The following is a 15,647-nucleotide window of genomic DNA, read 5'->3' as shown; positions in this document are numbered from 1 at the left end:
GAGGCTGGGAAGGGATGTGAAGGGTAAAAAAGGAGGGGTCAGCAATGCTTGATAAGAAATATACGTATTATCCTGCCCATGTAATTGTAACCCCTCTGTACAGTATGTTCACAAATAAAATAAAATTAAATCCAAAAAAAAAAACAACTCTTTCATGTTCTTACCTACTATTTACTTTTCCCCTCTCCACTCAGGACGACCCACTACCTTAATGGAGACCATGAGTAAAGCAGAAATCTGGCTTATTCGATCTTACTGGGACTTGGAATTCCCTCGCCCAACTTTACCAAATGTTGACTTTGTTGGAGGACTCCACTGCAAACCGGCAAAACCCTTGCCTAAGGTAAATAGATAACCTTTTGTCGGTGTTATTTCATTTCCTTTTCAATACATATGGTTCTGGACCACTCAATACAAGTCTTTGTTTACAGTGAAAGAAATACAGGAAGTGGGGTAAAGCATTCTACCAATTGAAACCAATTTTTAAACCATCACAAGTTTCTGGATCTCAGAAAACTTAGAGTCATTCAGAACAAAGTCAGCTTAACTAAGATTTAATGAGTCAGCACCTAGAAGGAATCCTTGATTCACTCATAAAACTATCAAGTGATTTGCATGTAAAGAAATAAGTATTAGACATGCAAGGAAACAGTGCAGCTATTTCTACTACAACCCTTAGTCAATTTAAAAGGAGACTTTAGAATCAATTAGTAAAAATTATGTGAAATCATGTTGGAAAGGAAAAATTACAATATTAAAGTAACATCTGATAGGAATCAAAGAAAGTTTCTCCATCACTAATAGTGAAATATTACATGAACAATGCTCAGAAATCAGTTGAGAAATGAGAATTGATAAAGATATATAAAAAAGAAATTAGACTAGTAACAACAATTTACAAGAACTAATCTTTTTTTTAATATTAAAAATTTTTATTGTAAAAATAACGTACAGAGGAGCTACAATTACATGACCAAGGTAATGAGTGCATTTCTATCAAGCATTGTTGCCTCCTCCTTTGTTTCCCCTTTCCATCCCTGCCCTCCCATCCCCCTGCCCCCCCATGGCTTTCCCCACCTCCCACCCACTGCCTACAAAGTTGTAAAGTTCATTTTTCCACATAAAGTCTTGTACATCTCATTGTTGCAATGGGTCTACCTGTATCCCTATTTAAACAATTTGTTTTTTCTCTTCCCCTCCACAAATTATACCAACATCAAATACAGTGAAAACAGGGGTTATACCATGGGACATACAAACAACAAAGAAATCATCTTATAAAAATGTTAGAAATAATAGCAAGAAAGAAAAAACTGTTGAGTCCTTATCTTGGGGTTCTTTTTGGCTAGCATCAACTTATCTGACCATTACTGCTTGTCTCAGATGTATACTAGTTATTGTAAATAAGGGAAACCACGGGACCCATGTTTCTTTGGGCCTGGTTTACTTCACTTAATATAAGGGGAAAATGATAGAGAATAATTTAGACTCAAGATGGAAATATTTGGAAATTTTATTGCACACTTGTGCCAATATCTGATTTAATACTACCTGTGCCCTTACTATTAGCTAATGGAAAATTTTGTGTTTTATGTATCTTATTGCATTTTATGTATCTTCTTTCGCTATTGTATGATAGTATTTGATTTTTCTCTCCTAGTTTTCTATTAATGATTTTGCCTGTCATAAGAAGGGTTTGAACTCAACTTGGACATTGTCCCTGAGCTTCATTGCTCAAGTCTAGCATTCTATCACTTGAGTCACAGCTCTGCTTCCAGCCTTTTCTTGGTTAATTGAAGCTGAGAGTCTCAAAGACACTTTTTCCCAGGCAGACTTTGAACCATGATCCTCAGATCTCAGCCTCCTGACTAGCTAGGATTACAGGCAAGAGCCACCCATGCTTGGCTAGTTGGATTAAGCGATATTTTAAATGTTTGCTTCACTATTACTTTTGTGTGTGTGTATGTGTGTGTTTGTGTGTGTGTGTGTGTGTGTGTGTATGTGTGTTGAGGCAAAGTTTTTCTTCACAGGAAATGGAAGACTTTGTGCAGAGCTCTGGGGACAGTGGTGTGGTGGTGTTTTCCCTGGGGTCAATGGTTGATAACATGACAGAGGAGACAGCCAATGACATTGCATCAGCACTGGCGCAACTTCCACAAAAGGTGAGATAGTGTACTTCAACAGTGGTCTTCACTGAATGGACCTTCAACTCTGCAGGTTTCTGATTGCACTAGTTTCCTGGTGAAAGATACACTGTTACTACAGCTCTAACTTATCTTAGCCAGTTTAAAGACAAAGCAATGCATCACATATGCTCAGATAGCATTCAATATGGATTGTTTTATATTTACAGTAAGTACAACATGAACCCTATCATCAGAATAAACACAATAGCCAAAGTATGAAACTTTGTCTTTATCATAGCATTGCCAGCAAGACTTCACAGACATCCTGAAATTATCATCTAGTCATAGCAAGAATGTTAAAGCCTCTCAATAAACTAAGCAAGTTTCATAAAGAAATTAAATTACACTTGATAAGTGACATCATACAATAATAATTAGCATGTAGATAAAAGGTTTGAAATGTTCTACATAGTTTAGGGTTCACATGTAATCCTTTCCTCCAATTTTCTAATTGACCGACTTAGTGTGCACTTGAAGGGGTTCTTCAGAGAAAGGCAAAAGAAGGTTCACTCCTCCTGCCAGGTATGTATTCAGCCTGATTAATTCAGAGAAAGTAAATACAGACATCCTGCCCTACAGAACTGGGCCTTGTTCATATATGAAACAAGGTCTGTACAGTTCATGTGAAAAGGGACATATTCTACTGAAAAATATATGTAGCATCAGTAAAATTTGGATTCCTTTCAGCAGCCATATGACTCATAAACTACAGGCCAGCTCCATTTCATACATTTAAGATTTTTACCACAATAATGATTGTAAGTTTGGATGTCACTATCATCAATTTGTGATCAAATTTCAGCTTGCAACTTTTCCTTGATGTCACAACTAATAATTTGTAATATAAAACTATTTTCATGTAATTACTAGAAAAGAATTAATGATTTATCATAAAGAATTGGTTACATAAATTTGAGGAATTTGTCTTTAGAAAAGATTGGATGAAAATAACATATGTTCATGTGCTGGTCATGAGGCAGGAAATGCAGCCTTAACATGCAGTACAACGGTGTGAGCTGTTGATCTGGGTGCCATGGAAAGGCCCAGTCGGTAACCACATAATTGGTTCTAAGGACCATTTGTCTGTCTGTCCAGATCAATGTGCCCAACCAACATTTAAGGGGGCTAAATGGCCAGGATACTAGCTACAGTTTTGTGAGTCCCTTCATAGTATGAATAGTATGTTAATATTGTGTACTAACTCCATAATGTCCAAAATTCTGTAATATAATCGGACTTAATACCATACTCATTATTGTGAAATTTGATTACATTTCTGGTCAAACAGGACAATATTTTTTCACATAACTTCTCTCCAGGGAGAACTGGGAAGGTAAAATAGTTGTTATAGATAGGCAGGAAAGGAGCAAATGAAAATGTGAAACTAAAATAAAATCTAATCGAATGAAAGAATATTACCCTAATATCATTTTATAATGGTTACTAGCTAAAATTAGCATTTAGTAAATATTTATGTGGTAAGATGTAAATCATAAGAGTTTTAAGTGCCGTCATCCACCAGATCTATTATTGTGACTACATAAAAATTTTGGAATGCATTCATTTGTCATTTATTACATCATCTGTCTAAATATTGTGAAAATTATGATGACATTCCATCTTATTGAGTGTGAAAATAAATGCAGGAAATGTTGATATTCTTTTTCTTTGTCTTATAATAGACCTCATTAATGAACCCTATTCTGTTCTCCTTATCCATTCTATGTAAGTCATTTAACTGTGTGATCTCTATATTTTAAAATGTAACATTTTGAAATTTAAAAATATTGTATCTCTATCCACCAGATTCTTTGGAGATTTAATGGAAAGAAACCGGACACCTTAGGACCAAATACTCAGCTGTACAAGTGGCTCCCCCAGAATGACCTCCTTGGTAAGACTCTGAAAAACACATGCTGAAAACATGAATAACTGTAGAAGTATTTGATAACAACATAACAGGAAAAAAAACTGGTGAAGATGTATTAATAAAAACTCAAAAATGAAACCACACATTTTTTCCTAAGGAAAAAAAGCAAAAATAGTTGGAATTTCATCATACTACATCATATTCTTTGTAATCTGTTTATCTTTCTGGCAATATATTTACCATTGACAGAGAATTTTCTATAATTACCTGAGGTTATCTCTCTGTCCTTTAATTCATCCTTACATTATCCATCCTCCTAAACAAGGGCAAGTATTTGCAATACCACTGAAACTTGCAACTTTCTTTTATTTTGAAGGAGTCTGCCTTCTATGTGGGAAAAATTGTTTCATATGAAATGATAATACACTCTATTTCAAGCATTCCTCCTTCATTAGATTAATGTACTAGTTTTAAGTTTATGGGAGCATAATCTAACATGACCATTTTCTTGCTTTGGAATTTGCTATGATCCATTATGTTGTTTTCCTATCTGTTCCACCGGAAATGGTATATTTGTTTTCAAATCTCAAGTCATACAAAACTTAGGGCACAAACCATAGGAATTTTATGTACATCTCCAGTTGACCAGAAGCTACTTGTAGAGTGACATCAAGGCAAATTAAATGTAACTCATTGGTTCAAGAATTATTATTTAGACAACACTGTTCTTTTCATTGCTCACGTTATACATTTTTCATTTCATGTCTAAGACTTTTAATGAACAATTGTATTGAAATGTCCCTAATCCTAGGCCATCCCAAAACAAAAGCTTTCATCACTCATGGTGGAGCTAATGGCATCTATGAGGCGATCCATCATGGGATTCCCATGGTGGGCATTCCTTTGTTTGGGGAACAACATGATAACATTGCTCACATGGTGGCCAAAGGAGCAGCTGTTCAACTAGATATAAGAGCAATATCAAGTAAAGACTTGCTCAGAGCACTGGAAGCAGTCATTAACAACCCTTCGTGAGTATAACCTTGATTATGTGTATGTGTGCATTTGTATGTAAGTCTGTCCTTCTCTTTGTTCATCTGGACATTGCACCCAGGGACTTGCTCATGATTAATGACCACTCTATTCGTTAGTCTGATGCTTGTTTGACCAAATTGTGATTATAGATAATTTCTCACATAAGTCTGACCATACAAGGTACCTCAGTTAAGACTTGATTAATTCTGGAAGATTCATCAATAACCCATCATGTGTTTCACAATTCACAATAATATTTGTGTGTGTTTGTATGCATGGTGTGTGTGTGTGTGTGTGTGTGTGCGTGCGCATGTGTCTGTGTCTGTGTGTGTCTGAATGTGTCTCTGTCTGTGTCAGTGTCTGTGTTGCAACATTTTGTTATTGTATACAGGCCAGGATTGCCTCAAACTCATGATCATGATCTGTCAGCATTTGGAATGCTGAGATTCCACAGACCCAGTTACATTTCCAACCATAATTTGTTTTGTTCCCCAGGTGATTTCAGTAAAAAGGAATTATCAAAACCTTGAGAATAGTGCAAAATTGGAGAACAGGCAAAGTGGACTGAAAGGAATCACTAAGAATGACAACAGAAGGATGCAATGAAGCTTAGGAAAGCAGTGAATTAGAGGCACATGAATTCTTCCTCCACAAATAACACTAACTAACCCATTCAGTTATAACTTTCTTTCCACCTAAGATTGCACTAGTTACTCTTTATAAAATAAAAATTCACTGTGTTTGAAAAATAGAGCATGAAGTTTAGGTGGTTGAAATTTTACTCTTGTGAACCACATGAAAATATCTGTCATTCAGTTTCTAGTTTTTGTTGTTTCTTCAAAACATCCTAAATGGTTTGTATTGTTAAACAGAAAGACAATAATCAAATTTCACATTCCAAGTATAAATGATTCCTCAAATATCTATGTTAATGCTTAGATTCTATCATTGTTAACTAACTACAGCTTTTAAAATTACCTGATTCATCCTGGTAGGAAAAAAGAACATTTTTTAAAAATGTATACGTATTCTTAGATATCAAGGGACTATGATTATCTTATTCAGAACAATCATAAAATAAAAAAAATTACCTTCAGAAGTACAAGTGAAATGTAACTGCATGATAACTAAAATATCTGAAGTAATAATAACTTGTTATTCAAATTCTTTCAATAAATAGGTAAAATTCATTTATACTATTCATTTCCTCTTATACTCAGTAATACTCTGTATGCAATTCTTCCCTTTCACCATAACTGTAAAAATAATGTAGTGTGTTTCACTTTATTGGATATAATAGTATAGCAGACACATTGTAAAGGCTGTGTTACTTTGATCATATTTGGGAGGTAGTGGGTTTGAACTCAGACCTTAATACTCAGATGTTTAGCTATCTAAAGGGCATTCTAGGGCTGGGAAGGTGGTTTAGTGGCACAGTGCTTGCCTTGCATGAATGAGGCCCTGGGTTCAATTCCTCAGCACCACACAAGCAGAAAAATGTGGGAGTGGCTCTGTGGCTCAAGTGGTAGAGCACTAGCCTTGAGTTGAAGAGCTGAGGGACATTGACCAGGCCCAGATTTCAGGCCCAAAACTGACCAAAAAAAAGGGGGGCATTCTATGACTTAAGCTATGGCTCTGACTTCATTCTTTGCTGGTTTTTTGAATGTAAAGTCTAGATACTTTTCTACCATTTCCAGTTTTGAGCTGTGACTGTCAGGACCTAGCCTCCTAGGGTAGAAAAGTTTTCAGGCAGGAGCCATCAGCATCTAGCTCTGACTTCCATTTTCCTACAGATATTGAGCACCATAACATATAGTTTGTGAGCCATATTTTATCTTCCTTTGTTTTGAAAGGCAGTGTATTTTTGTATTTTTATTTGCTATACAAATATATCTCTCATATACTGTTCCTATTAAATTATGAACAGATACAATGTTGATACTCAGATACAGGGGATTTCTTAACTAGATAGTACATGCTAAAACTTAGCATTAGCACACATTTCACTCATTTTTTGATGCATTTCCCTTTCTTTTTACCTGCTGTATTATAAAAATGATCACCACTAGTCCTGGCTGAAGCTCACCCATATCAGTGAGTTCTTTTTTAAATAATAGGGATACAAATCACTTTACTTGCCATTGCAATACTCTCCTTCTATAACACCTTGGAATTACCCTTAATAATCATTCTCTAGGCATGCCCATTATCACCTTACATACTAGAAAGAATACTTTCAACACAAATCCCATGTGCCTAAATGTGACTATAGCACCCTCTTATTGGGTCTAACATCATAATACTAACAAGAAAAATAACAGCAATGTTAGCAAATGTCTTTGATTGTCTATCTAAAAAGATGAATAATTAAAATCATCCTAAATATGAGTACATTTATTTCTCATAATTCAAGAACTCAATTATCTCTATTTTTCCATTTCCTATCTTTTCGCTGTATAACAGCAAACAAATAAAAACTGAGACCTTTCAAAAGAAGTTCATAAAAGGAAAAGGCAAGTCATAGAGTAAGAGTGGAACAGTAAGTGAAAGTTCAAGAAATAAGAAGAAGGCTACATGACAGCCAACAGCTGATGCTTGTGATTCCAGCTGTGATTCCAGAGCTGAGATCTGAGAATTGTGGTTTGACATCAAGCCAGGCAGAAAAGTCCCTCAGATTCTGATCTCAACTTAACATTCAAAAAGCCAGAACTGGATCTGTGGCTCAAGTGGTAGAGTTCTTCCCCTGAGCAAAGAAATCTCAAGGACAGTGTGAAGCCCTAAGACCAGAACAAAACAAAGGAGGCAGGGAATTTTGTAGTTAAATAATAATTAAGCACCAATAAATGATAAAGAGAGCCTTCAGGGGAAAAGTTATTGTTTAAATTATCTATCTCTATAGTATGATACAATTCTAAACATGCATTAATATTTAAGCTTTTATATTGCTGTGGATTTCTTCGATCATTCTACTTTTGTCTTCAGAAATTCTTGTGTTAACAAGATTTTTCTTTTTTTTTAATTGTAAAAATACCATACAGAGGAGTTACAATTACACGGGCATGAAAATGAGTACTTTTCTTATCAAACCTTGTTGCCTCCTCCTTTTTTTCCCCTTTCTGTCCCTTCCCATACCAACCCACCTCCCCCTCCAACCCTCACCCCCCACTCCACGACTTTAATAAGATTTTTCAAAATGGTTAAATCCAGGGTCATTAAGAAGCTCTTGCCTTTTGCCCTAACATGGCTAAAAATACAGCAGAAGAAAAGCATTTGCTTTTCTCTCAAAATTTTTTTAGAATCATTTGCACAAAATTTCAATATCTGTATTTTCTAGTTCATTTGATATACTTACATCAATTTGATTTACCTTTAGCTACAAAAAGAATGCTATGTGGTTGTCAACCATTCACCATGATCAGCCTATGAAGCCCCTGGATCGAGCTGTCTTCTGGATTGAATTTGTCATGCGCCACAAAGGAGCCAAGCATCTGAGGCCACTTTCCCACAACCTCACCTGGTACCAGTAGCATTCTCTGGATGTCATCGGATTCCTACTGGCCTGTGTGGCCACTGTTACTTTCCTTGTCTTAAAATGTTGCTTGCTTGTTTACCAAAAGGTTTTTAAGATGGACAAGAAGAAAAAGAGGGAGTAAAGCTTTCAACACCTCAGGAAATGGACTAAAAGCCTGCTAAGGAAAATCATTCTAGTGATTTTTAGCACAATCAAGCTTGGAAAGATTCTCCTCCACACTTTACCTAAACCTATGCCTACTGTACAATTCTAATGTCAGAGTTCCTCAAAAAGTTCCGTGTCACTGATTTTTGTAGATAGTATAACTGAATTAACTGGGACATATGGAAATTTGAGTTTGTTAGTTTAAGAGAAGCATACAATCCAAAGTTTTATGGGCATTTTCTAAAAAGAAATATTTTATTAAGAAAAAATGAAATGAACTTTTTGTGTGTCTGTCCAAAGAAAAAGAGAGGGATGGGTTAAAAGAGGTAACATTTTATTCAGACTACTGACATATGGGAGATAGTTGACAATAACTAAAGTAAACTTCTGCTAACTCAAAGCTAACTAAGATTTTCATAAACATAAAGAGTGAGTGAGAGGAAGTGAAGAAAGGAGACTTAAATGGGACTACAATCTATGTGAAGATAGTCAACTACGAAAGAAGTGAAAATTTACTGGAAAATGCCAGCTTTGGGTAGAAAAGTTAGAAGGTGTGCATTATACATGGTCACTGAGACATGATTATTGCTTTTGACCTATGGACAGATTTTATGAATGTAATGAATATAAGAAGATTAGATATCATTAAGAAGACGGTGGCTCATGCCTGTAATACCAGCAACACAAGAGGCTGAGATCTGAAGATCACAGTTCAAAGCCAGCCTAGGAAGGAAAGTCTAGGAGAGTGTTAACTCTATTAGCCACCAGAAATCAAAAATGGAACTGTGGTTAAAGTGAGTACTAAACTTCAGCAAATAGAATCCAGACCATGAGTCGCTGAGTTCAAGGCCCATTACTGACATAAATAAATAAACAAGCAAATAAATAAACAAATAAGGGATCTGATGGTCATTATGTTGTACATGTGTAATCCCTGTTCCTTAGGAAATGGAGATAGTATGGTGATGACTTGATTGAAGTAAAGATAAAACTGTATATACTCAAGCAAACATGAGACTGTCATTTTAATTCCACTGCTATACAATAGGAGGCATTAATAAAACTAATTATGAAAGTAACATTACAAAAAGAAATAGGTAAAGACAGTTACCCTTTACTAACATTTAAATGTACAATCAGTCTATATTTAAAACATAGGATACAAATAAATGTACAAAAACAAAATAATATATCTGTGCTCTTTATTACATTAAGTATTTAACAGAAGAAAACTTTGCAGGTACTTTTTCTGCTCTAATATTGAAGCTCTATATACATTATTCAAAGCAACTTCTAGTCTACTTTAATTTCTTCCTCAAAATTATTATATACAATAAGATCGCCTATTAACATTAGATATACAAAGGAATATTACTCTACCATAAGGAAAATTTAAACTATATCATTTTCAGGAAAATAAATAAAACTGGAGGGACTGGGAAGGTGGCTCAGTGGTAAGGTACTTGCCTTGCATGCATGAGCACCACATAAACAGAAAAAAAAAAAGCCGGAAGAGGCATGTGGCTCAAGTAGTAGAGCAGTAACCCTGAGCTGAAGAGCTGGGAGACAGCACCTAGACCTAGAGTTCAGGCCCCATGACCGACAAAATAAATAAATAAATAAATATACTGGCAATCATCAGGTTGACTGCTATGAACCAAAATCAAAATGCTAAATACAGTATGGTCTTACTCATGTATGGAGTGGACACATAAATGATGATGATAATGATAGTATTTAGCAGACAACACGAAGTTAAATGCAGGACCTTTTAAGAGTGGATGGGCAAAAGGAAGAAGAGACAAAGGACAGGCTATTGTGGAGCACAGAGGATAAAAGGACATTGAACACACACATCGATGACAGTGTCATGATTAAATGAACAAAATGCTACTTGAGAAAGGAGAGACCGTGGAGGGGAGTGAGAATAGAGTGGAAAAGGAAAATATGTTCCAAGTGCACAATGTGTATAGATGCAAATATCACAATCAAAGCCCTCATATTACAAATAAATGATAACTCAAAAATAAAATTCTACTAAAGAGCACAACAGAAGCTAACCATGTTATAAGGGGGAAATAAACATGATATGGGAGCAATGCAAACCTGTGCAGCTCTTATGGAAAGCAACATGGAAGATTTTCAAAAACTAGACATGGAGCTAGTGAATGACTTAATATCACTGTTGGTCACATCTCTGAAGTAATGCAATTGCACACTCAGATATTTAATGCAGCATTATTCATTAAATGTCAAGTTATGAAATCAGTTTAGATGACCTTTGAATTTTTGATGAATGTGAAAAATAGAGAGATGTATCCATATATAAATATATATACACATATATACCTATAAAAGAAAATGAATAGAGATCTATGCATGTATATATTAGAGTATTTTACAGAAATAAGAATGTCATATCATTTGCAAACACACTGGGTAGAAATTGGAGATTACTGCGTTAAAAACAGTAAGTCAGTTCCCAAAGGACACAGGTCACAAATTTCCTCCGATATGCAGAGGACACAGAGAGTATATCTGTTTATCTATCTATCTATACAGTGTTATTATATATATAGTATTATATTGGTATACATAATACCATCTATAATGTAGATATATTTATAACTATATAGACCGCTCTCTTTCTTTGCACATATATATATCACTGTTTTATCGCTATGTATGTATATGTGTAGGCTTATATAATCAATATACATAAGTGTGTGTGTATATATATATATATATATATATATATATACACACAGTGATGTAATTGTTGGACTGTTTGAGGGAAAGGAGATTAAAATGAGAGAATGATTTATATAAACAATACCAAAATGCATTGCCAATGTTTGAGGTTGGAACATAGAACCGACTAAAAGCTTTCCACATACAGGTGTAAGGAAGGAATAGAATAAAAGAAAATGTAATTAGTAGAAGTTAATACAGGTTAATTTAATGAAAGTGCAGTACAGTACAAGTGGATATGAAATTACATAGTGAAATAGTTTATATGCACTAATACAAATTCTTGAAATTATAGGTGCATTCCCTCATTATATGAGGTGAAAGGGACAGAATGGATGAATGAAAAATTGAAAGATAATCATATCCAACTGTGGAGAGATTTAGTGAATTTTCTGGATTTCTGAGTAAACATGAAGAGAAGAGCACACAATGAAAATCTGCTAAGGGCTCCAGAATAGCAGGTAACAGGCTAGAAGGCAAATTTTCTTAATGTTTTATTACTCATACCTTTTCTTAAAACACTTAGTTAGTCACCAGCAATTACTTGGCTTTTGCCTTATGGAACTAAGTCAGATTATTTACTTCAATTTTGCATTGATTTTGTCTTAATTCGTGCGAATTGTCTCTAACAATTCTGATTGACAAATGGTTGCAATCCTAACCTTAAGTGACCTAGAATTACTAGTTAATTATTACTTTTATTAACCTTAATCCCATTTAGGCCAGGAACTCTAAGCTGCTGGCATTATGACTCAGGAATCTAACCCTTTTCACAAAAACAATTTTTTTACTTGTCTGTAAGAAAATAGAGAAAACAGGGAGGGAGGGAAGGGATGTGAAGGGTAAACAAAGGAGGAGGCTACAATGCTTGATAAGAAATGTACGCATTATCCTGCCCATGTAATTGTAACCCCTCTGTACAGTATGTTCACAAAAAAATTAAATTAAAATAAAAAAAGAAAAGAAAATAGAGAAAACAGAAATTTTGCAAAAGTGATATTGAGAGCACATGCCTTGATTCTAGCTAGTCAGAAGACTGAGATCTGAGGATCATTGTTCAAAGCTAGGCCAGGCAGGAAAATCACTGAAATTCTAATCTCCAATTAAACACTCAAAAGCTGGAGGTGGAACTTTGGCTTGAGTGGTAGAGTGCTAACCATGAGCAAACAAAGAAGAGAGAAAAACTTAGGGACAAATGTTCAGGTCCAAGTTCAAGCCCTTGAGTGAAAGGTGGATTCTAAACTTCCAAAGATAGTCAAAGAGTTAAATAAATAGTGCTTTGCCACATCAATTAATGATATATTTTCTGGTTCTATGAAGTGGGTAAAACAAATATCCACCAAAAATGGGGCCCAAACAAAGTCACCACTGCAGTGCAGATTTGATGGAGGTAAACACTGAATACAGCAGAATCTTTTCCATTGGAAGTGAAAAGTAAACAAAGCAAAGGAAAAGGTATACATTTCCCTTGCTACTAGGGTCCATTCACAAAATCACTCTTTAGTAAAGTTAGTTTAAAAACCATTTCCAAATCACACTGGCCCCAAGTGTGGAACCTGGCTGCCTTCCCACTTTCTCACTGAGGCATCTCTTCCTAAATGGAAAACTGACACTTTGAGAAAAGCCATGGCATTGACAGACTTATCACATAAACCCTGTGCTTTTGGATACTGGAGTCAACACTGAAAGGTCTCTGAATTGATAATCTATGAATTTGTGCATAAAATATACAGCACACAACAAAATGGACAATTATTTTTTCCAGATTAACCATCACTAAAGTAACCAAAGTCATATTCAATGGCATATATGCCTCAACTGATACTTCAGAAATGCAGCTAGAGGGATTATCAGAAACAACTTCTCAGCAATCAATAGGAAAATGTAAAACAACTAGATCTATTTCTGGACAGATAACCTACTAAAATGGTTTGTAAGTATGTGGGAAACATGGACAGACCAATAACATATGGTAGAGATACCAAAGAGAAGACTAGGACCAGCTAACTCCACTGCTGAATTGTGCCAAAGTTCTCAAGAATTTAACACTGTGTCTTCTTAAGCCATGACCATGCAGCATGTGTTGGAATATTTCCCCTTTCATCTTGATTTCTTCGCTTGGGTCTCCCCTCTTGTTTCCTCATCAGTCCAGAAAATAGTTTCTAAAGTATTTTTTTAAACCACTATCTTCTTTATTAACCCTTTATCTTCCAGTGTGTAAATTACTTTGTTTCTGGTCTTTGCTCTTTCTTGCTTCTATTCATTTGAGGTTTGCTTGGTGCATTCCTTTCTAGCTTCCTGATTGGCGTTTGTAGTGTATTTTTTAAACTCCCTCTTCTTGTTCCTCCATGTTAAGTTCCCTCTTCTGTCTGTGTTTGCTCCATTCCACTTCATCTGAATCAAGAAAATGTTAATTTCACTTTGGGTTCCTTAATTGTGACATCCATTGCTCAAGAAATTTTCTTTCATTTCTCTGTTATGGGTACTTTGAAATTTTTCTATGTTTTTAAATTTCTAATTGTATTCTGTGTGGTTAAGAAAATATATCTTATTGCTGAATTTTTCATATCTGTTTTGTATCTATCAGTTAGCTTATCATACAGAACTTTTCTTATGCTAATGAAAGGAATGTTCATGCTGGAATTAATGTGTTAACATTTTCTAGCTCAGCATCATCTGTTGTATAATTTACTTCATGTTACTTTGTTGATGTTTTAGTCCATATGATCAGTCCTTTAAGGAAATTGGATGTTTAGTCTCCTAAGCTTTATTTTGTATCAGCATAGTGGTATTAGGTTAATAATGTTTTACTCATAGAATGCTAGGATGGGGATAATTATCATCTTTCTTTTGTTTGTACTGATCCGTTTATCATTCTAGAATTACCTCACATGTTTTTACCTACTGTCTATTTTGCCTTCATTAGTTTAAATACTCTTATTCTCTTCTGTTATGCATTTCTGTGTGTAACTTTTATTATTCCTTCACTTTCAGCCCATGTGGGTCCTTAGAGCTGACACAGTGTACTGTATTATATATTCAGTCTGTAAGTTTTCCAGAGAGGAGGTTTACCTAATTCCATTCAAGGTGTTTTCCCTTAGTTTTCTTCCTAGTGAATGCATATTTTTTGTAAAGATCATATTATGATTCTTCTTTTTTGGTTTGTATATTTATTTTATTCTTCTGTGTCTGTGTCTATATGATGGCAGCTATCACCCTTCTCTTACTAAGTAAGACTCTTTAAGCATTATTTACAGGACTATTCCAACAGTAATTAGTACACAAGTTTTTGGTAGTTTGAAAAATACTTTGTTCACCTTAATGTTTTGTGTGTGTGTATGTGTGTGTGTGTGTGTGTGTGTGTGTGTACACATTGATTCTGAGTTTGGCATGAGTTTTTCAGGAATTTGAATATATCAACCCTGTATTATGTCATGTGAAGTTATTGCTGAGTAATATACTCAAAAGCATATACTTAATATGCCTTGAAATGTTATGTTGTTGTTAAAATTCTCCTTGTTCGGTTTTTAGAAACATTTGGTGATCTTCTCTTTTTTATGTCTATATTCTCATGTGCCTTGGCTAGCATAAATTTTGTTCAAACCTATTAAAGTTCTATTGAGCCTTTTAAATATCTATATTGCACTGAGTTTCTTCACAATTATTATTTTGAATAGTTTTTAGCCAGTCATTAATTTCATTAAGATTACTTTAAATTTTTTACAAGAATGTACTGTGTTGCCTCTGAATGATCATAGAATCTTCTCTTTTTTTACCTGTATCTTATGTCCTTACATTTGCATTTCTGCATGTGGAAGATCAGTTGTGCAGCCATTATAAAGGATCATTTCCATAGTAAAATACTTCATTGTTATATCTTAGGGAATTGGCCACATCAGATGTATCAGCTTTGATGACAGTGTTGGTGTTGGTATTGGGTGTTGGGTGTTTGTGTAGAGTCAACACAGATCATCAGCTGTAGGCAATGGCGGTGAGCTCTGGGTGTGTCAGTGGCTTATCCTATAGGGATAGACCATAGCATTGCAGCTGAGGTGCATTTCTCTTAGGCAGAGCTAGTCAGCAGCAGCTGTAGGCTGTAAAGCCCACTGAGGCTGTGGAGCACTAGTCT

General features: G+C 35.0%; 1 protein-coding gene and 1 pseudogene across 2 annotated transcripts in view; one reads left to right on the top strand and one right to left on the bottom strand.

The window, feature by feature from the left end:
• The window catches only part of LOC105988500 (UDP-glucuronosyltransferase 2B15-like), an 8,563-nt gene extending 2,960 nt beyond the window's left edge, over positions 1-5,603 (top strand). The window contains exons 2-6 of one of the 2 annotated variants that reach the window (XM_013020123.1): positions 195-343; positions 2,031-2,162; positions 3,993-4,080; positions 4,868-5,087; positions 5,587-5,603. In XM_013020123.1, the coding sequence (XP_012875577.1) occupies positions 195-343; positions 2,031-2,162; positions 3,993-4,080; positions 4,868-5,087; positions 5,587-5,590 (593 nt within the window). In that variant the 3' untranslated portion in view covers positions 5,591-5,603. Of the gene's footprint in view, positions 1-194; positions 344-2,030; positions 2,163-2,650; positions 2,741-3,992; positions 4,081-4,867; positions 5,088-5,586 lie in introns of those variants that run through there. The other variant, XM_013020124.1, reaches the window with a different exon arrangement.
• Positions 1-15,647, bottom strand: part of LOC105988431 — a 496,910-nt pseudogene that overhangs the window by 159,407 nt on the left and 321,856 nt on the right.

Source organism: Dipodomys ordii, unplaced genomic scaffold (genome assembly GCF_000151885.1).
Source record: "Dipodomys ordii isolate 6190 unplaced genomic scaffold, Dord_2.0 Scaffold49, whole genome shotgun sequence".
Lineage (NCBI taxonomy): Eukaryota > Metazoa > Chordata > Mammalia > Rodentia > Heteromyidae > Dipodomys > Dipodomys ordii.
This window is presented reverse-complemented; position numbering and strand designations above follow the sequence as displayed.